General features: G+C 49.9%; 1 protein-coding gene across 4 annotated transcripts in view; it reads right to left on the bottom strand.

The window, feature by feature from the left end:
• Positions 1-210: 210 nt before the first annotated feature.
• Positions 211-21,157, bottom strand: part of HIPK2 (homeodomain interacting protein kinase 2) — a 138,511-nt gene continuing 117,564 nt past the window's right edge. For 3 of the 4 annotated variants that reach the window (XM_003791572.3, XM_012806288.2, XM_012806289.2), the window contains exons 13-15: positions 19,680-19,927; positions 12,436-12,596; positions 211-11,529 (exon numbers count right to left, since the gene is read on the bottom strand). In XM_003791572.3, coding sequence (XP_003791620.2) covers positions 11,065-11,529; positions 12,436-12,596; positions 19,680-19,927 — 874 coding nt within the window. In that variant the 3' untranslated portion in view covers positions 211-11,064. The remainder of the gene's footprint in view (positions 11,530-12,435; positions 12,597-19,679; positions 19,928-21,157) is intronic. The other variant, XM_003791573.2, reaches the window with a different exon arrangement.

The raw sequence follows: 21,157 nt of genomic DNA, 5'->3' as shown, positions 1-21,157 counted from the left end.
AATGGCAAAATGATCTTAAGACCCTTACTCTATAGCCACACACAGTCATCTCTGCAAATTTTCAATGCAGTGGTGGGTTTGGAACATTTTCAGAGACGTAATTTCTGAAGAGCTAAATCACCTTTTTAAAATATGTTCCTTGTAGCAATAACCACTTTAGGGTTACAACTAGTCTGCTTCTAGGATAAAATAAGCATGCCAGGCAGAGTGTACAGTGATTCCAAACAGTTTAATGTAATTCCAAGACAAAGTGTGATTACATTTCTACACATATACAATATGCATATGTGAGTTTACAAATTTTAATTAATAAGTCATTTCACCTCAGAGACCGAAAAAATGATCAAAAAGAAACTGTGAGTAACAAGCTATAACATAGTTCACCACAATGGGACCCCCTTTCTCACCCTACAGTTAGTAATATTACAATTAAAATAACTATATTCTTCTATAATTTTTTTCTGTTAAAATCATCTCATAAATTTACAATGCTATTATTAGTTTCCAAGACTAATATAAATTCACTCCATTTTTCTACAACGAAAATGATTAATTTAGAAGCACACGACGTCATGATGAAAAACACAAGCATTTTAGTAGCAAGGACTTGATCAGTTAAGAATTAGTTTTCTTGTAAAACATTCTAAAGCCAAGTAAAATATCCATTCTTATAACATACCTATAATATGAGACTAAGGAACAGGTTACATATAGGCCTACAACACATTGGTTTGTCTTTTTAAAAAAGTAGACATTTATAAATAAAAAAGAAAAGAGGGACAATTCACATAGGAAAAAGAGGTACACGAGAAAATACTGTTGCACGCAATAATTTCCACACAGATCAACATGGATTAACACTTTTTATTACAGAAACCGTACGGTGAAGGAACACAATGGACCAGGGCTACCATAGGGTTATTCAGATTGAGCTGAGATGATCTAGGTAAGATGACCCTGGGGAGGGAGCCACGTTCCTGGGACTGGCACTGAGTGTGGCCAGGTCTCCTCTTCCCTGTTCTCATTGTGGGGAGTGAGTCTTTCTATCCAGAGTGTCCTGAATCCATGGGCAGTTGAAAGGTAAACATTTCTACAATCTGTTCTCTTTCCATCCTAATGGATACCATTTTTGGAAACGTGATGGAATATCAGAGGCTGCAGCTCAATACATGTGGTCAAAGCAAAATGGGATGGAAAATTCCAGTCATTCTGATCGGTTGCCGCCCCCCTCCCTCCCCCCACCTATGCCCTTGACTCTGGCATCCAGAGAGCACAGGGGATGACGCGGCCCCTGCTCCTCTGATACACGATGCTGACTCCGACCTTGAAAGAGCTCCTCTTTCTCCTCCTCCTCCATAAAGCTATACTTCTCCTAGCAGAAATTTGGTTTGATATATATACACAAACATATATATCAACATCTCTATCTATACAGTGACTCTACTAAACTAGAAATCCTGCTGCCCCAAAGTACGACTTTCTTGTCTACTTCATTTGGTTAAAAAAATGCAGAGAGGATGAAAAGATGGCTTTGGGGCCGGAGATGATTGTGCCCTGGGAATTCCACAGCGGAAAGCTTTAAGTGAGCAGTAACACAACAAAAGTGGGGCGAGTGGAAGGGGCAGGCAAATCAGTGGACTTGGAGGCAGCCCAAACAGGAATATTTGCTTTGGGGGCAGGGGCGGGGTGGGGGTGCTTTATATTCCATTCAGAAGTCACAGAAAGCTACCGAGGGTGGGCACAGTCAAGTCACTTTCCACTTCCCAAGTTCCTCCTTATAACCTGAGCCAAACCATTAAACAACAGCAATCAATCCATTGTCCCTTCCACCCAGCAGGCCGTTGTCTGACAGGGAGGCGAGGCCACCACTCTCAAGGGCTAAGTGGGCCCTTCCTACTGGTTCCTGAACTTCCTAGGAGTCCTGGGTGCCTGGGATGGGGCTGTGATGACGGTAGGGCCGAGGCAGGAGGAGGCCACGGGAATAGTGACCTAACACAAAGGATGGGGGCGGCGCCAGGAGTGAATCATTTGGAGATTGTTTGAAAGCAAATTGTAGAGAGCAAAGGCAGAACCCTTTTCCAGATACAATACACTTATTTTCCAAATTAAAAAAAAGTTAATTTCTATACTTCAGTTTTTAAAAATATGGGTAAGCCCCAAAGACAATGACACAGAACTTATTTGGTTAATTCATGTAAAGGATAAAAACTACAGTTAGGAAAGTGAGAGTATGATGGTGGAGGAGGGGTAAGATGAAAAATATTTCACAATAACATTTCAAACAAAAAGCTGGTGTAAGGACACACTGTTAATGCAGTTCACAGGGGAAAAGCACATGTGTTATCATTATGATTATTTTTTAACAGCTTCCTGGTCCCAGGTGTTTGCAGTTCTCCAGGTCTCCTCTGCTAAAGGAATGAATGCCCTTTAGGTCACAGCAGGTCCTCTGCAGTTGGGTTGTGGCATAAGAAAAAACAAAACATAAACCAAAACTTTTAGGGGAACTGGAATCTCCCCAGGCTCTTCCTTCATGACAGGGGCCCATTTCCCGTCTCCGAAGCATCTCTCTTGTCATCACAGACCTGATGTCTGTTCAGGGCAGGTCTCTTGGGACCGTGCTGAGCTGCCCTGGGTTCCACCGTCCCTTCTGCTCAGTAGCACATGTAATCTCTGAAAGGAAGCTAAGGTCCCTCTCCCACTGGGCGAGGCTTTGATTCTAAGTCTGACAACGAGTTAAAAGTAAACACAGAGTTTTACAATGATTTGTTTCCAAGGAGAAAATGAATAAATGACAGCAGATGTATGAACAACCCAGCTACCAACCATGGACATGGGGGTGTGTGGTCCTCCCCTGCAAAACACTGATTGAAATATTGCGGGGCCCAACTGTACGTTTGTGACCACCTGAATCCCTGTTTCTTCTACTGCCTGGTGACTAGAGGCCAGTGGATCTATTAATGAGTTAAATATTCAAATCAAATCAGTTCCTGCTGCCTCTTCCAAGATGTTGAAGAGAAGGCCTTGAAGACGAGTCTTGGCACAACACGGCATGAGGGCTTCACGCCTGGCCCAGACTCACCCTTCCCACTCAATCTGGACTTTCTTTAGCATTGTCTGGAGTTCTCGTGGAAACCAATAACGTGGAGGGAAATGCATGTGCTGGGCTGCAGAACAGTTAAACACCTGCCCGGGGGAGACACGGCCTCCAACGAAAGAGGCAATTGCTGGGGTTTGAAGATGTCAGTTAAAAACAGAAATTTTTCTTTAAAAAGTACCAGTTTAAATGTAAACTATAAAACACTTGAACTATAAAATGTAGCCAGAAATATGCTTAAGCATCCACAGTCAATAATTTCATTTACTCATTTAAAATGTGACTCTCTTGGCATTGTAGAAGGCTAACAGCATTTTACAGTAGCTAAAAACATATATACTTAACATGTTCATTTGAACACCACGTTTGAGTACAACACACAAAGAATAATCTCTTCCTTGGTTTAAATTTTTGTGGTAAAGGTTAACTATTTTCAGAGTTCATTTCAGCAACAATGACCAGGGTGTGCATTAATCATTATTTTCAGCCCACAGAGAATTCATAGTCTCTTACTCTCGAGATCAAGCTGGCTACATGATTTCAAAAAAGGCTAAAACCAGGATGAATGCCCACAGTTGAGGTAATTATTGCCATTAGGTCACAGTTTATGTAAGATAATGTATCTAAAACCTTCTAAAAAATCTTTAGTAGGTATTCTGCCAGAATTCCAGAATACCTACTGAAGCCAGCCAGGATCTCAAATTCTGATTAGTTGGGTTTGCTTCCAATGGAGTTAAAGTTCTAGAACTCCGTGTACACTACCTAAGAATTTAGGCAAACAAGCCTGGAGCCAGTCAGTCAACCATAAAGTTTTTTTTTAAAGAAAAAAAAAAAACAAACAAACAAGAAAGCCACCCCAGACAACTGAGAAGATACTGCGTGATTAATGATAATAGTTTTTTTTTTTTAAATGAAAAATCTAGTCCTAAAGCATTTCTAAATTCTTGTCATCCTTCAACCAAAATAAAAAATGCCTTTGTATTCCTACTGATTTCACACCAGGGCGAGAGACATTCCTTCCTTGTATCATGAACGTTGGCTAGTTTTCCTCAGTTGATCTAATTGTTGCTTTCTATTTATTTGAGAAAGGTATCTACCTCAAAAGAAAACTTTATTTTCTTCCTCGTTCTAAGTCATCTTGTCTTCTTCATTTTTAAAGAAAGAAAAAAGTTCCTGGCCACCAGACCCACACGTGGTATTTACAAATTTGGTGTGAACCTGGCATCTGGTTCTGCCCAGAGCTGAAGGCTGGATCTATGACAGAGATCAGAGCTGTCAAGATAATTATCAAGTGCAGTAAAAAATAGCATTTTGAAAAAAATATATACCTTTAGTATTGCCTTTCTAGAATTAACTATAAGCAAGAAAAAATTATTTGTTTTTAAAAGAAGAAAAGAACACTTTTTTCTTTACTCTTATCTATAAGAGTTTGTTATAGCAGCACTACTAAAGCTAGTCCGTACGCTGGAAAGAAATCTAAAAGGAATTCTACCGTGAATTAAAAGAAACTCCTCAGAGAATATTCTCTGACCATCAGACTAATTCTGCCCCTTCTGCCTGCCTCCAACCTGGGAGCTCTCTCTCTGCACCGCCCTTCTGTGCAGTTCCATGGTGCAGGGACGGCACAGGTGACACTGGGTAAAGGCCTTTCTGTGCACATAGACACAGGGACGGCTGAGGTGAACGGCTGCAAGCTCAGCTGGGGAGCTGGGCAGAGCCAGGTTCAAGCCCTGGTCGCCCCTCACTAGCTATGTGACCCGGGGCAGGGTACGAGCTCTGCAAGCCACATATTTCGTGTGCAGAGGAACTGATATTGCTGATCTCACAGGGGTATTGTGAAGATTAAACAAGACGACCGGTGGGTCATTCTTAGCACAGTGTCTGGCACACAGTACACTGAATGGTTCACCAGAAACAGGAGGCCACTCAATGCTGTTAATTTAAAAAGGGAAATAAAATCACATCTCAGTAAAGGCCTGATTCACAAAACATGAAGACTGGGATTCTGGACCACCACTGTCTTTCCTTTAACATATGCTGCTTTCTTAGAGGTCCTGGAGCCTCCCTCCCTGTGGGGTGGCTGTGCGGCCCCATGAGAGGACTCCATCAAGGGCCAGGCCCAGGGCCTAGGGCACTGAAAGCCTGCTACAAAGGTTGGCTGTCGCTACTGGAGGGATTCTGCAAGTTTTAACAAAGAAGAGAGAGTCAGTGTAATTTCCAGTGCAGGGGCCTGAGACGAGGGGCTCTCAAAGGCATGGGGAAGGCCCCCTTTGCTGCTGGTGTTCTGTGACGTGTGCCCTGCAGGGTCACTTCTCTGCAAACTCTCAACCAAGTTTGGAGCTAGCTCTCTCCTGAACTTCTGGAAGCCGCAACAAAGACGTGAGAAATCTCTGGTACGTTGGGTCACTAAAGCCAGCCATGGCGCCCAAAAGCCTCTAAGAGGTTTCCTTTGTGCTGGAACCCCACGTCACCCTCTTCCATTCTCTAGTAGCCTGAGATTTTACTAGAATCTAGTCTGTGGAGATTAGAAGTGAGAGTTCTAAGGCATCAAAGTGGAAAAGTACTGCTCTCCTGAGCTCCCTGGCCCGACGCAGCCCAACTGCAGGCAGCAGCACCGGCTCCCACGGGAACGCCCCCAACGGCAGGAGCACTGACGGTCACTCCTCTGCTCCTCTTAAAAGATGAGCGCAGTTTTGAAATAAATGCAATTAAAAAAAAAAGATTGGAAGGAAAGAGAAAGACAAATAGAATCACATCACTCGTGATGTCATTATTGCCTGGAAAGGAATGAGAGGAATGCCATTTTGTCATCTCCAGAGGCATCTTTGAGAAGGGTTCTTTGGCTAAAGAAAGGAACAGTTTCACCTTCCTTTTCAATTTGGTAAGGACGTCTCTGGCCTGCTCCAGCTTGCAGCTCCCCGGAGAGGAGTCTGTGGAGCACGCCAGAAGGGAGAGAAGGACGGGGAGAAGCCTGCACAGCCCCGCGGCCCCAGTGTGTCGCGGGGAAATCACGCCTGTTGCCAAAGTGAAGTCCCAGGCCGGCCTTGGAAGGAACCCTGGCCTCTTAGCTGGATTTTCTCTGCTGGTTGAGGATACCCAGCTATTTCCTTTTTTCTGTTTTCTGTCCCAGTGGCTACTTGACTGGCCAGTGAGAGCGCCGGTCTCGCACCCCTCTGTCCCCTCAGCACCGGGCCGAGGGCCGGGCGGCCGGGCCCACATGGCCCTCTCGGTCACCGCTTAGACCTCCTCGAGCCTCCTCACTCCTCCCTCCAGTTTCCAAGAAAGTTTGCTCCGCTCACTCGAACGCACTCACACAACCCAAACCCTCCACCACTAGCTTGTTCAAAAACGAGTGTTTGCGATTCCCAAGACCTGGTCGAGGGAAACCATCCTGTCACGGCTGTGCTAACCCCCCTCCTTGCTCCCCACCGCCCCCCACGCCGGTGTTCGCAGGTTGAGTCCTCCACAACCTGCAAACGACTCAGCTGCCGGGAAGGCGACCAATGCGAATCCTGGAGGCAGATGCTGCTTCCTCCGGCCCTTCTCCTCCCTCCGGTTACACCGGCCACATGCTCCGCTTCACAGTATTAACCGGCATCGAGCCTTGGGCTCTCGCACTCCTTGGCCTGCTCACCCCCTTCCCTTGGAAACATCTAGAACACGATGAAGAGGCACTAAGCAGAGACATGGGTGCCAGCACCCGGCCGGGTCTCTCAGAACCTGCGGTTCACGTGGCTCCAGTTAGACGTTTCTCTGTGACCTGTCCTTGTCAATTATCCCCTCTTACTTTGAGTGATTTTTAACAAGTTAGGATTAAATGATGAGAACCAATAAAATAGTCTGGATGATGTGTGGTCTAAATCAGGACTAGGCTGGCATTCCTCTGCAGGAGGGCTTGGTCCCAGGGACAGCAGCTGCCCACGGTGACTTGGAGCTGGAGGACCAATGGGAGCCTTGGGCAAGCATGAGGAGCACACACAGAGCTGGCTTCTCTTGTGGGGACCTCTGATGTGCCAGCTCTGTGTGGGGGGCTGGAGGAGGCAGGGTGGGGGCCTGGGAGAGCACACTAACGTCTGCTGAGTGCCTCATTTCCCTGCGTGAAGCCAGCCATTTTGCCCTTTTCTTCAGTGGGGACCAGGCGGTTTCTGGGCTGGGGGCAAAGGGTGGCCACCCATCCAGTGCACACAGTGCTGTGCACCGAGGGGCGTGGCCGCAGGCCCTACCATGCCCCTCTACTGGCTGATGCTTGCCGAGGGGACACGGCCTGCAACATCTGGGCAGCTGGACTTCGTTCAGGTTTCTCTGGCCTCCTGCCTACCCTTCCACCGGCTTTTGGCTTGCTAGAACTGTGTGCTGCAAGGGTGCATGGGGGGGCAGGGTGAAGAAGCGGGCGATGTGGTCCGTGAACTCAAGGAGGGGAGGGGAGGTTGAATTCCCTGGGGAAGGTGCCGCTGCCTATCACTCTTACATCAGCCTCATACCCAGTGGATTCCAGGAGGAAGCTCCGGGTGTGCTGATGGGGAAAGGGCAGATGTCTGGGAAAGGGTCTGGTAAGCCCTGGACAGAGATTTCTTTGCTTAACTATTAGAAGCAGGCCCCAGATCTAGGTAACGGATTTCAGAAGCACAGGAAAGTGCAGAGGATGTGGGAGAGAGACTAAGGGTGGGACAGTCAGTGACCCAGCATTCCGGAGCCTATGAGCTGCTTCCCCAGAGCGTGCCTCAGGCCACTGGTAATCTACAGAGACAACATTGATGGTGACCATATTGTCAAAAGCCCAATCTGGGCTATATGAGAAAAAGCCTCTGATTCTTCTTCAAACTTTTATCTGTAGTGGCTCCTTGTGGGACAGAGATGACAGAAATAATGTTCCTAATTCCTGGATTCTTTTTTTTTTTTTTTTGCCTGATAAAACTGGACATTGGTATGTCCCTCCAGTCTACTCATATATACTCACAGATATAATAAAATAAGTTTAAATATTAAAGAGAAAACACAAAGATACCTGGAATAACTGTGCATTTAAAACCCTGACTATAATATCAACATGATGAGGATGATCATAATTACAATGGTAATAACAAAAATAATTAGTATAATAATATTATCTTTATGAGCAGCATGGAATTATCATTCCTGATCTGGAAGAAGAAAAGGGAAATAAAATTCAGGTGAAAGAGCAAGAAGCTTCCAACTTATGCAGACAAAAGAATTTCCTTTAAAATGGAAAGCATATTTTAAAGTTGTCTCTTTCCTTAAGAGATCAGATCTAAAAAGGGCTAGAATGCAACTGTGCCAGGGAGTCCAGGGTGCTACCCAATAAGGCAAACTTAGAGGCTCATTTGCAGCCAAGACGAGCTGCCTTGTGACCAGGTGAGAGAAAGTCTGATGGGATATTGCTGCCATCTGTGGCCGCCAGAACGCTTACAACAGAGGCACCTTCCAGGCTGGCCCAGCTTGGGGAGGGCTGGGGCTCCTGTGTCCTCTGAAAGCTTTGTTCTCCTCACCCTCTCTGAACTGACCATTTTCCTGTTACCTCCGAGACGTCTCTCTGCTGCAGCCCTCTTGCCTGCTCTGCCTCTGGCAGGTGCTTGGCAGTGCCACTCGAGTGTCCCCAGCAGGTTGTGGTGTCTTCCTTCTTGCCCAAGGCCTGGACTAAGCTGTTTCCAGTTTGGGAACCTATTTCTTTATAAGTAAGGATTTACGATTGCAGTGGGGAAGTTTCCAGAGTTCATTCACAGCTAAGAGCTAAGTAACGGCTTCGTTACTGAAGTAGGGTGGGTATCATTATAGAAACACCTTTCACAGTAGATGCTAGGGGGAGACTGCTAGTGAGGAAGTATGGGGGAGGGAGAGGAGGACGGGGCTGCTGGAGGAGGGAAGGCCTCTTTGCACCTTGGAGACTTGGTTGCAGGGTCAGGTAAGAAGAACTCAGCATCAGAACCAAACAATTAGAACCACCCTTCTCGGTCTATCCTTGATCAGATTCCTCTGACATTCACATTCACATATTTCGGAGATATTTACTGAGTCGAGAGAACTCCCCACTCCCTCGTGCCCCCAATTTCAAAGCCTGAGAAAACTTCCAGAATGTAGCAAAGGTGCAAAGAGGGCCAAGGGCAGATTTCTTTGGAAACTTAACTGTCCACAGGAGTGTTTTCCAAAGTGCAGTGTGAAAACCCCTGGGCCACCCTTGTAAGTGTCCCTCTGACCTTCTGCCCACCAGACCCCCCTGAAAACCAAAACCAAAATCACGTCTTGAGCAGACCTGGGTAATGAATGTGAGGAAAAGAATACAACGGCAAACAGAGGCTGGTGGCTGTCTATAAAGGGAGCGATGTGGCAAAATGGTGAGAGCAAAACGCAGCCCAGGGAGCTGGAGGAGAGAGAAGTGTGGGGTGAGCCTGAGAATGCCAGGCTATCAGGGTGGGTACGGCTGCGGGACGCGGCCTGGTAAGGGAGACAGCCACACAAAGGTTGTGGTGGGCCTGGAGCTGGCAGGGCAGGGTTGTGGGCAGAGTGGGGCAAGGGTGGAGGCTGGGGAGTCTCTCTGGGTCTCTGTCCCCAAAGTATAACTCAACTAAAGCCATGCTTATCATCAGATGCACCTGCCCAGTATCTGCCTTCCACATCTCTCTCGAGATCACCAACTCTCTCCTTCTAGCTCCTGCCAGCTTCCCTGACAGCCTTCCACTAGCCAACAGCCTAAGAAGACAGACAATAGGCATTAAAAGAAAATAGAATAGAATATTTTTAAAAAGGAAAGACCAGAGTAAACTGTTAAAACAGCACAAACAGAAGAGCTGAGATTGTGTCTGACTAACCTCAGTCAGCTTCTTGGAGTACCAGTGGAAGTAAACCCTCACACCGCTTCTGTCGTTCGGTAAGGCACTAGGAGGGAATGATGTAGAATCAAGATTGCGCCAGGCGTGGCAGCGGGTGGAGGGACGCGGGCCGAGGGAGGAGGGAGGGCGGCACACCCACACGCCCACACACCTGGGCCACCACATTGGTTACATGCCTATGTTATATCGCTTCTTTTTTTTTTGTGCAATTACATTGAGGAATAGTCTATTGGTATCATTGGAGTTGAACACAAGGTAGGAACGAGGGTGCAGAGTGCTACATTCTACTAGGGTGTCCGTGACAACCGCTAGCCCTATGCTATGTGACTAGGGGTTGATTCAAAGAGAAAATAAGTTTTCAGAAAAGAAAAAAACTAGAGTTTGCAACACACATTATTAATGACATTTGAAGAATAACATTGCTTAGGGATTTATCCAGAGTGCTCAGAAAAAGAAAACCGGCCCCTCTCCTGAGGGTCTTCCGTCAGCCTGGCCGCCCCTACCCACCTCCCGTTAACCCTGACTAATGAGCCAAGACTGGCTCTACCAACCCCAGACAAACCCCCCAATATCAGACTCCTCAGGCCACAGCCTGACACTCTGGAGGGTGTTGACCCATTAGAGTTCTGGAAAAATCCCTAATTCGCATGTTCAATTAATTAAAAATCTATTGGATTTCCATATCAGGTGTCCCTGACAGCAAAGTCTTCAGTGTCACTTGCTGCCATATGAAAATAATCTTTGAAAAGTTCATAAAGTTTTTCAAAACCTGGGGCCCCCACTTCCGGAATCGTCCTGCGGCTCTCTTCTCCTTCCAGTTTGGTGCAGAATGGGCTTGTGAGCTGTGTTGTTTTGTTACTGACATTTTCATTTTTTTTTTCTTTTTCTTTTTTAAAATAAAAACCATAGATATCCCCCCCTCCTGTTCTCTTCTCTAAGTCCTCCCACCTCCTGGTTCAAGTTTCATCTGTGTCCCGTCCCCTGTCCCCTGTCCCAGGCTCCGCCCTGCCCACTTGCATTGTTCATGCGGCATCTTCAGTATGAAAAGCCGGCAGGGCTCAGGAGTGCCCTCCCCTCCTCCCCTCCTCCCAGCCTCCTCTCCCTCCCTCCCTCCCCCTCCAGTGTTTATATGTAAGGGTACTGGTTGACCTTGGCGGGGCTCAATGGGTATCCAGTGTAGACGGTGGAGGCTGGCGAGGCGCTGATATAGGTCTGGTGGGCAAACTGGGCTGGATACTGACTTGGGTGGATGGTGGGCGAGGGCAGGACCCGGGGCCCCATGCTCACGGGGACCTGGTGGACGATGCTGGCTGGGTAGGCAGTGTGCTGCACGGTGTGGCGGGCTGAGCCTTGGGAGGCCACCAGGTGGGCCACCGTGCCTGTGGAGCCCAGGGCAGCGGGCGCCGTGTAGGTGTAAAGGTGGGGCTGGGCGGGCAGGTGTGCGGCGGCGGCGGCCAGGTGGGGGTGGACAGTGCCGTGGCTGGGGCTGTTGTGCGGGAAGGAGTACGGAGCCTGAGCCATGGTGGGAGTGATGTAGGCCTGCTGCCGGCGGTGGTTCCCGGTGCGGTCCGCAGTGATGTGCTGCTGAGCCTGGGGGAGAGGTGCCGAGAGAGGGGGTTACTGGGGGCACAGGGAGGAAGGGAGGCCCCAGGAGGGACAGAAGAGGCTCCCTTGTGTTTTGGGAAAGTCCTGACACAGCAGGATGGGACAAGACAGGGATATAGCCGTCTGCAAAGTTGACGGGAGAGGACATTGGACACACTGGGGCTGTGAAGTACCAGGAGGACCTCTGAGCGGCACCTGCGTCCTTACCTGCTTGCTGTTTGAAATTCCATCATCCAAATCAAACAGCTGCCTCCTACCTGCAGAACCTATGTCTCCATGACACAGGGGTGCTGGTCTGGGACACAGCTGGGGCACAGCACTTCTGATAAGGGGCTCTGAACCCCAGCTCCCCGTTCATCTCACCTCTAAGTTTCTGAGGAGACAGGGCCCACATCCACTCTGCAATCCAGAACTGATGCTGACCCTTCTCACACAGCCCTGCTCCACATACCGGAAATGCTGCTTCACTTAAATTTTTACTGGACCACACCGCCTTCTCCCTCTGGTCAGAGGGCTCTCTGTGTGGCCCCCCCTCACTGCAGCAAGTCCCAGGCAGACTGGCCAGGACATAGCACTTGACCCTCTGCCAGACTAAAACAGCAATATGTGGGCTGTCTTATTTTTAGCCCTGGCACCATGTTACTAAGGGCTCTGTAACATTAGATGAGTGACTTTGCTTGGGGCCAGCTCTCTGTGAACTACTGAAACCAATTTTCCCTTCCCCAAGGGTGACCTATGGTGGAAAGAAGCTATGAGAGGTCATGCAGGGTGCCTCCTGTCACCCGTGGGCAGGACTGCGGCCCTGAGAGGTGGGCGGGAGTCTGCCAGTTACTGTCTCTGAGAGGGGCTGGGCAGTCTGCCTGGCCCGGTGTGCTGGTGGGTGGGGCTCACCTGGCTGAGATTGAGTGGCTGCTGCTGCTGGAAGTGGGGGCCTGGTCGCGGCTGCCGGTAGGTGACGGGTCCAGACGAGCTCCCTGAAGAATGACCGCTGGTGGAGGTCACGTTGCTGGAGGACTTGGACTTGTAGGAGGACGAGTGGTGATTGGTGTTGACTGCAGTGGGACAGGGAGCGGGTCAGAGGTCAGTGGCGGGGACGTAGCTACCCAGAAGACACCACTCCCTGGGAAACACTCCCCAGGAAGGAACACACCTCCACGCTTGTCGAGCTACCGGTCAGCCTTGCCTCCCCCAGACCCAGTGAGGGACCTGCCTTGAGTCTGGGCTGGCAGCTGGGTTGTGGCTTGTTCCCTTGGTTTGGGAGGGTGGACGGGACCACAAACGAGAGGATGAAGCGTAGGACAATGAGAAAGGTGGAAGCAAGGGGAGCTGACAGCCCAAGGGCCGGCCTCAGCTGTTCTCTGGGGGAGGTGTTACTTCTAGCAGCTGGAAAATGGTGGGAAGGACTGCTAGGGGTTGAGTGTCCCCCAGAGTCCCCAGGTAGGGAACCTAACCCCCACTGCAATGGGGTTGGGGTGGGGCCAGTAGGAGGTGATTAGCTCATGAGGGCTCTGCCCTCCTGAGTGACCAGCATCATCACTGAGTGGGTTAGTTATCTTGAGAGTGGCTTTGTTATGAAAATAAGCTTGCCCCTTTGTGCTCACATTCTCTCACCCTTCACCCTCTACCATGGGAAGATGCAGCATGAAGGCCCTTGCCAGGTGCTGGTGCCACTGTGCTGTTGGTGCCACCATGTTGTCTAGCCTCCAGCAGTGTGACCCAAATAAAGACAAGGTCTTTACTCTTTTATCCAGGCTAGGGTGTAGTGGCATGATCAGAGCTCACTGTAACCCTAAATTCCTAGGCTTAAGTGATCCTCTTGCCTCAGCCTCCCAAGCAGCTAAGGCTACCAGTGCATGCCACCATGACAGGCTGATGTTTAAAAAATTGCTTTTGTTGAGCCCAGGTCTGGTTTTGTTACCCAAGCTGGTCACAAACTCCTGTCTTTAAGTGATCCTACTGCCTTGGCCTCCCCAAATGTTGGGTTTACAGATGTGAGCCACCATTCCCATCCCCAGCCCATAACCTTCTGTTATTTAAAAACGACCCAGTCTCATGTATTCTGCAGCACACAACAGACTAACAGGACCCCTGCTTGGTCCCCTCAATGAGTGGGTGTGAGGATTGGAGGAGACAGAATCTGTGATGGAGATTCTAATCTAATAAACTACCAGAAGCTAAAATAACCCCTTAGAAGACACTTGGTCTGGTCTCCTGACCCCAGGCAGGATGAGACTGATCACCCAGTGAATGGCTCTGTGAGCTGAATATGGCCAAATACAGTGACTGTTTCCATCTTGCTAGCAAGGAGGCCAAAGAATGGAAAAAAATGTGGTGACTGTGGCTCTGCCAATGCTTTGCGAATTTAATTCCTGCATCTTGTTAAAGCAGGTCCTAGCCCAGTAGCTCTGGGGTGAGTGTCTGCTTTCCTAACAAGCTCCTGCGGATGGCAACCCTGCTGGTCAGTGGCCTGTGCTCTAAGTGGCCAGAGGCTCTGTGAGTGAGGCAGGTTGTACCCCAAGTAGGATGGCTCCCCTGATGTCCAGTCAGAGGGAGCTGAAGGAGCCCCTTCAGAGCCCAGCTGTTTTAACTCCTCCAACAGGAATGTCCTCACCTCCTGTTGTGTGACTAGGTACCACCCTGGGATGGAGTGGCACAGCTGAGAGTATGAATAGGGAGGAGGCATCAGACCATGCAGGTGATGGGGTGAGGCCAGAGGGTAAACGAGGTGACAATGGTGACAGTTATCAATAGGCTATGTCTAGGGAGGCTGCTCGAGCAGGACTGGGAGGGGTAAGAGTCTAAGAGTTTGGCAGGCTGGGTGGGGAGTATGCTGCTAGGTGAGGCCTTCTGCCTGCCCCGGGCTGGGGGAGCCCTGCTGGACCGTGCAGGCCAGGGCTCATGGGGGCTTCCGGACAGAGGCGCAGTCAGAGGCCTGCAGGCAGGACTGTCCCTTCTTGATGAAAGAAGAAACCATTGGCCAGCCTCCGATGTCCTGGCCTGTTCTCCAGGGAGTCCCACCCAACCTACCCATAGTATCAATACACGCAGAACACAAAACACAGGAACGGCAGCAGCAAAAGCAACAAGCAGACCCAGAGTAAGAGGATCCTGGGTTTTTAGGTGCAAACCTGTACAGCAGTCTAGGAGAGCACGGAAGAGAGAAGGTTCCAGACATGTCTCCCTGGCATGCCAAAGGGGCAGAAAAAGTGGGGTTACTAAGCGAGGGCTATGGCCACACAGCCTGTGTTGTTTGTGTTGTATAGTTAGAAACCATTGTTGCAAGTGTTGCTTCTGTTCCTTAGAACAGAGGAGAGTTAATAGAGAAGACAATGTCTTCCAGGTGGGGAGACAGGAAGAGGGCCCTCCTCCAGGACGGGATGGGCAGGGCAGACCAGGAAACAAAAACCAGCTTGGGGCTGGGCCAGGGGCAGGCGGCTTCCTGGGAGGAGTGAGGTTCGTGCACAAACAGGCAGTGTCTATTCTCAGGCTAAGAAGATGACTGAGGAAGGCTTTGCCTAGGAGGGGGAGGGCAGGCTGTATGAGAGAAGGGTGGCGAGTCACCTCATTTTCATTGCCTTTTGCTTTATGTGTTGTGTCTTCAGTGATTTGTTTTTCCTCATGAAGTTTCTGGGATGTGACTGAAACACTTTCAGGATTTTGACTTTCTACGGAGGAAAGTGTATTTCTGTGATTTATAGTTTCTGTGAACCTTGCTGGACTCTCGAATCAGTGTCTGGTGACACCGAAAAGCATAAGAAAAGTCTACTTTGAAGTAATTGACAGTCAATGTGAGAAAGACAGCTGGCCCAGGAAGTCCAGTCACCCGCCACAATGTGCCATCCTCTCGCAAACTTTCCAACTCTAAAGCTGTCCATTTTTGAAAAAGTTGTCCAAAGTAAGGGTGTTCAAGAGAAGACTCATGCGAAGTGTCTAATATTAAGGGATAAACAGCAAACATTTCTCAAGATGTCCAAAGACAGGTCTGTCTCATGGGTCAGAAGCTTTATGCTGAGGCCTGGGCATCTTAGGCAAAAAACAAAAGCCTAACGCCGCCCCAACGCAGTATCCTGCGGTATTAGTGTAAAAGTGGTGAATCTGGTCATTCTTGGGTGCTAAATATTAATGAACCCACATAATAAGGACCAGGCCCTTGGTTGAATTGGGTTGGGCCAAGTCCACTACACATCCCAGGTGATCAAATCAAAGCCAGAGATGAGACTCCTGGGGCTGGGCCAGGAGAGAGAGAAGGCTGATTAATTGTCAGTGAAGAGAGAAACGAGACTCCAAAGGTCTTATAAGAGGTCAAAGGAAAACTGGAAACCTGCGAACAGGAGATTGTGCACACACTGAAGGTGGAGAAGAGCCTCTTTGCCCCCCCACCCCCCCAAACCAATAGCACCTCCATCCCCAGTCCTGAGTAAATGGAGAGCTACCCTACTGAAGAGGGAAGCAGCAGGTCCCCATTTGGCCCAGAGCCAAATGTGCATTGGCACCCAGAGCCCCTCCCACCATACCCCCGAATCAGGCAGGCACCTGGGAATCAGCATTCTCAGAGTTTCCCAGCAGAGTCCAGAGCCAGCTTGGCCCTGGTGGAGTAGACCTGCATTTAGGAATCAGAGCCTTGTGACCCCCACTGTGCCAAGCCAGACCTGTAAAGACTCTCAAAGACTCCCCCAAAACTGGGGGATGGAGGGATTTTTGTGGATCCAAGCAGAATTTCAGTTTTCCTCCCTCTCTCAGCCACAGGGCTACTGTTTGGCATCAAACTCCTTTCAGCTCTGCAGCAGGTCACAAACTGTGCTTGCTATCTGGGCCCCAGAGGCGTGTGTCACCCTCTGCTCCTATCCCAGCTTCCTGGGCATCAGTGGTAGTTATATCTGAGGGAGAAACACTGAGATTGAAGGCTCTAGAGTGTGAGTCTGCAGAGTGACAAGGTTAGAGAGTCTTAGATGAAATAAATGGGTGTGACACAGCCCAGCACTCCATCTGCTGTGGTCATCAGAGGGACAGGAGCTAAGTGCTGGCTCAGCTCCTGATGCTCTCAGAGCAGGAGGGTCCTGAAGAAGAGAGGAGATCTCAAGGGGACCAAGAGATGAAAGCTGCAACTCCTGTAGAGATGACCAAAGTGACAATGGGCTAAGGCTGAAGATCAACCCCTGATGTATATTTTGGAGCAATGAGGAAACACTCTAGAATTCTCAGCTCACACCCTGCCAACTGCTTTCAGATGCACTATTCTGGGAGCCACCTTTTGTTCACAGGGTCCCCCCCCACCTCGCCTGCCCCATGGCACCGTATGCACAGGGTGAGTGGGAGTGCTTAGAGCACAGATAAGCTCTGGAGCCAGATTCCTGGGACCCCTGGCCACATGCCTTGGTGAGCTGGTTACCCCTTCTGTGCCTCCATTTTATAACCTGTAAAACTGTGAAAATCCTGGTAGCTACCTGTAGGGCTGTTGTGAGGATCAAGGAGTTAACATATGCATAACGCTTCGTATCTGGCATCTAAGTTCTGAGTATCAGACCTGTGTGTGCTCGACAGGTGTCAACCATGTTACCTGTTGTTGGTGTCATTGTTCTTGAACACTGTCTCCTGGCTAAAGCTGATGTTCCAGGAACAGAGTCTCCCTAAGCTAGAATAATCAATTCTGGTCTCCTGGGAACAGGAGACTGGGAGCCATGGCATCGGCTCTGAGTCGGGTGAAGGCAGCTCCAGAGCAGGCAGCTGGCCTCTGCAGCTCACGGCCCAGGAGTTCTGCCTCCTGCCCTACCTGGACTAAGTCATTGGGCTTTTCCTCAACCCTGCATCCTTCCAACAAATTCTCTGCCTTAAGCCATATAAGTTCATCTGCTGCCTTCCTCTAACCCAAGAGAGCTGAGAAGGTGGTGCAAGAACCCTCACGGATCCTTCCAGAGCTGAGAGCCACAGGAAGAGGGGACGTGTCGGGAGAAAATGGGTGGTTGTTCTGGCAGCGCTCACTCAGCCCGACCGAGCGGCCTGGGTGCCTCTGCACTCTCTGGCACTCTGGGGGCTCCAGCTAGGGTAGCCGCAAAGAGCTCATGCCTCAGCCTACAGGTGTCACCTGGCACCAGGAAGCTGGAGAAGGCTGCTTTCCTGATTTTTCCAAGTCTAGGATGATCTTGTACTAAAGGTTCTATTAGTGTTGAGACCATGGGCTGGGAAGGGCAAGCGCCAGGCAGTAGGGGAGCAATCCAGGCTTGGCCCACGAGGGCACAGGTAGCCTGTGTGTGTACTGAATGGGTCCCCCTGCAGCTCTGAGGTTTTCACAAACTTAAAGAACTTAAATATTGATACAATATACGACATGATAGAAATTGTATCCATTGCAAATATTTACACTTAAAGATGTGTGTTGGATAGAGTTCTAAAGCATTACTTAAAGGATATCTAAGCAAAAAAGTATGTGGGCTGCTCTCTAAGGAAACTTTCTTTGCCTTGCAGGGCCGGTTGATTACTAAGTGTACTACGAGACAGGGTTTCCACCACAATATTTACCTGGGTAGAGAAAGAGAGTTTTTTGAGAGACATGTCCTCATGGCATTGTGGAAGGGCTTGCCTCATTCTCTTCTCCTCACAGGGGTACCTAATTCTGGGCACTCCAGCCTGGTTCTCTGGCTCTGGGTCTCCAGAAAGCAGAAGTAAGTACAGCTTGGCCCCTGTCAGCCAGAGCACTTGCCCTGGCATCTGGCACTGCACTGGGTCTGTCTTTCCCAAAGGTAAGGAAGGCCTCCTTCCGGCTGCTTGCTTGTTTCCCTCACAGGGCGGCTTAGTGGTCCCAGTTTATTTCTCAACCAGGACGCTGCGGGCATCATGAAGCCCTGGCCCACAGAGTGCTGACTCTGAAATCAAAGCCTCTTGTAGCCTGCATCACCTTGACAGTAACAGCATTGCTGGGGACCAACAGGATTTAAAAATGAAGATGGCTGCATTGAAGGAGTATTTCTTCAGAGGAAAGGCAGCGGGGGTAATAACTACACAGTTGGGGAAAAAGAACTGACAGGGCTACCACACCACCTTGGGTCAGGATGAGGAGGCAGCGGAGTAGACAGCTGGGCAGCTGTTTGCATTTCCCTTGCAGGCAGAACGTCCTGGGCTTTAGGACGTTGTGAGCTTTAGACGGCATCCTAGGACACTGGCCCACACTGTGCAGGCTAACCTGTGACACAGGGCTAGAAAAGTCCCTGAAGCCCCCCTATCTTGAATCCTGCACTCCACCCTCGGTGGCAGCACCTGAGAGGCCTGCACCCATTGGCCTTATGTGTGGCGACTGCCCTAGGAAGATGCCCTGGTTTTCCATGGCATCCTCAGGTGACAAAGACAGGACGCCGTCCTGAGGAAATACAGCTTCTCACACCTAAACAAGATCTTCTTGGCAGTTTGCCTCCCTTCCCTTCTAACTGGTGCCCTCGTGAAGGTGCTGACTGGCTTGGGGGTGGGGATGGTTCACCTCAGAAAAGCAGCAGAGGCAGCTTCTTCTGGTTTTGCCCCCACGTTCTCTCACTGTGAGCATGAACAAGGGAAGTGCTGAATGAATGCTACCCATCTGGGGTGAGCCCCTAGCTTTATGCAGAAGGGTAAGTTTTCAGCCTTTATTGTGGGACCTAATCTTCAGGACAAGCCTTCAAGGGACGGCAGAAGTCTTTCTAACAAAGCAGTGTGGAGAAAGAGACACAGTCGGCTCTGATCGCTCCTCCCTGCCATGGAGAAGGGCCTAAGCCCCTCACCGACTAAGGCTTGGAGAAGGTTCTTCCACACAAGGTGGCCAGCAGGGCATCCTGGAAGGGAGTGATGCCAGAGGTCAGCCAGGAACTCCCCACACCAGGTGTCCTTTCAGACCACTGGATAGGGATGGACAGCTCTGACATTTATACACCTAGTCGGAGGCAGAACCATTGTCAAGGCAGCCCGGCACTCATTAGAAGATGCTGCTAAACAACGTGATGTTAACCAGAATCCTACCGTGGCTACTTGAGCAAGACCCTCAGCAAGGCGCCCCTGCAGTAACTAGACACTCTCTATTTCACCAGCTCTCACATGGCAGCATTTATGGCGACAGAAAACAGAAAAACCAGTCTCTAGAGAGGGGTTCCCATCCTGCCCTGGCCCCAAATTACCTGGCACCAAGCTATCACATTCCACCAGCACTTCGCTGGCCTGGGTTTTCAGGGGTGGCACGATGATGGTTCGGGGGTTCCCAGTGCAATGACTCTCCAGGCTCCCCTTGGTGTCCAGGGTGTGGGTGTTGCTGTGCCCGGCACGCTGCTGCACAGAGTAGGGGCTGGTGTTGCTGGAGGAGTCAGAGTAGGGAGAGTCATGGACCGTGACGCAGCTGATGACGTTTTTTCTTTGCTTGGAGACAGTGCTGAAAAGTAAAGGGAGAAGGCAGAACTGAGAGAGGGCTGCAGGGAGACCACCAGACCAGCGCTTCAGGAGACGGGGCTGGGGGAGGGGAGAGGGGAGGAGTGTGGCCTCATTCTCCCTCGGCCTCAGGGGGAAGCTGGGCACACAGGGGGACATGTGGACACATGAGGGAGGGGCGGTGCTGGGCCCAGAGGTGCTTCTGTAGACTGGGGAGAGAGAAGCTTCCAGGGGGGCCTTTGCAGCAGAGCTCAGCAGGGCTGCAGAGGAGGAATGGCAGCCTGTGTGGCCATCCGCTCTCAGCCATCAGAATGGAACATCTGTGCAGGTAAAGAGAACCAGCAAGAACCTGGTAACCTGAGGACCCCCTTTGGGAGAAGAACCTCGCAGGGATGGCAATGTCATAAACCTAGGCCTGGGGCCTGTGAGACCAGCAAAGTTTAGGCAGGAGGGGATGGAATGAGGAACAGGACAAAGAGAGGACCGGCTCTGAGGAGGAGGAAGCCACACAGCAGAGTTCCCACAGGCTGAGGGAGACCCCAGCTGGGTGTGGCACCCTCTGCATCTCTTTGCCCTGAGGTTAACTGTATGCTTGCCAGCTGGGTCCTCTGGTCCCCTTCTCAAGGGCTGCCAGGCTCTTCTGCAACTACCCTATGGGCCCGGCCTGGGGCCAGAAAGGAGATGGCCTTGCACTGAGCCCTGGGGGAAAGGCTCCTGCTGGGTTGGTGTTCTGAGGGGGTTATTATTTGAGAGGGTTGCCCAAATCTCTGGTTTTCATCTGCTATCTGAAACATCATACCATAGGGAGGAATTGGCTTTGGTTGGCTCTTGGCCAGCATGTTTTTTTCCCAGAGATATTTATGTTAGTGTGACTTAGGGAACCAATTCTATCTGCCTTCCAGTTCAGCAAGGTGCAGGTGGGATGATAGATGTGGAATTTACTATAATACTTCTTGTATGAGGCTCTAAAAATGGATGTTGATCTATTTTTGTATATTGACCATTTATTTTTAAAAAGTAACAATTGCCTAAGCAAGCTGGTCAGTTTTCCACACTAACTGGACAAGAGAAGCAGCTATTTCTATAGTCTGATGGAATCGGAGCCAACCCTAGGTGTCAAGGCCAGAGGGCCAGGCCAGGTGCTTCCCGAGACAGATCCTGCCAACTTGGGGCTCTGGGGTTGGGCTAGCAAAGAAGTGTGCAAACTCCAGCATCCCCTGGCAGACAGGTAGAT

This window comes from Otolemur garnettii, unplaced genomic scaffold (genome assembly GCF_000181295.1).
Source record: "Otolemur garnettii isolate 467f Iridium unplaced genomic scaffold, OtoGar3 scaffold00049, whole genome shotgun sequence".
Lineage (NCBI taxonomy): Eukaryota > Metazoa > Chordata > Mammalia > Primates > Galagidae > Otolemur > Otolemur garnettii.
The sequence above is the reverse complement of the archived record's forward strand: the minus strand, read 5'-3'. Positions and strand labels throughout refer to the sequence as shown.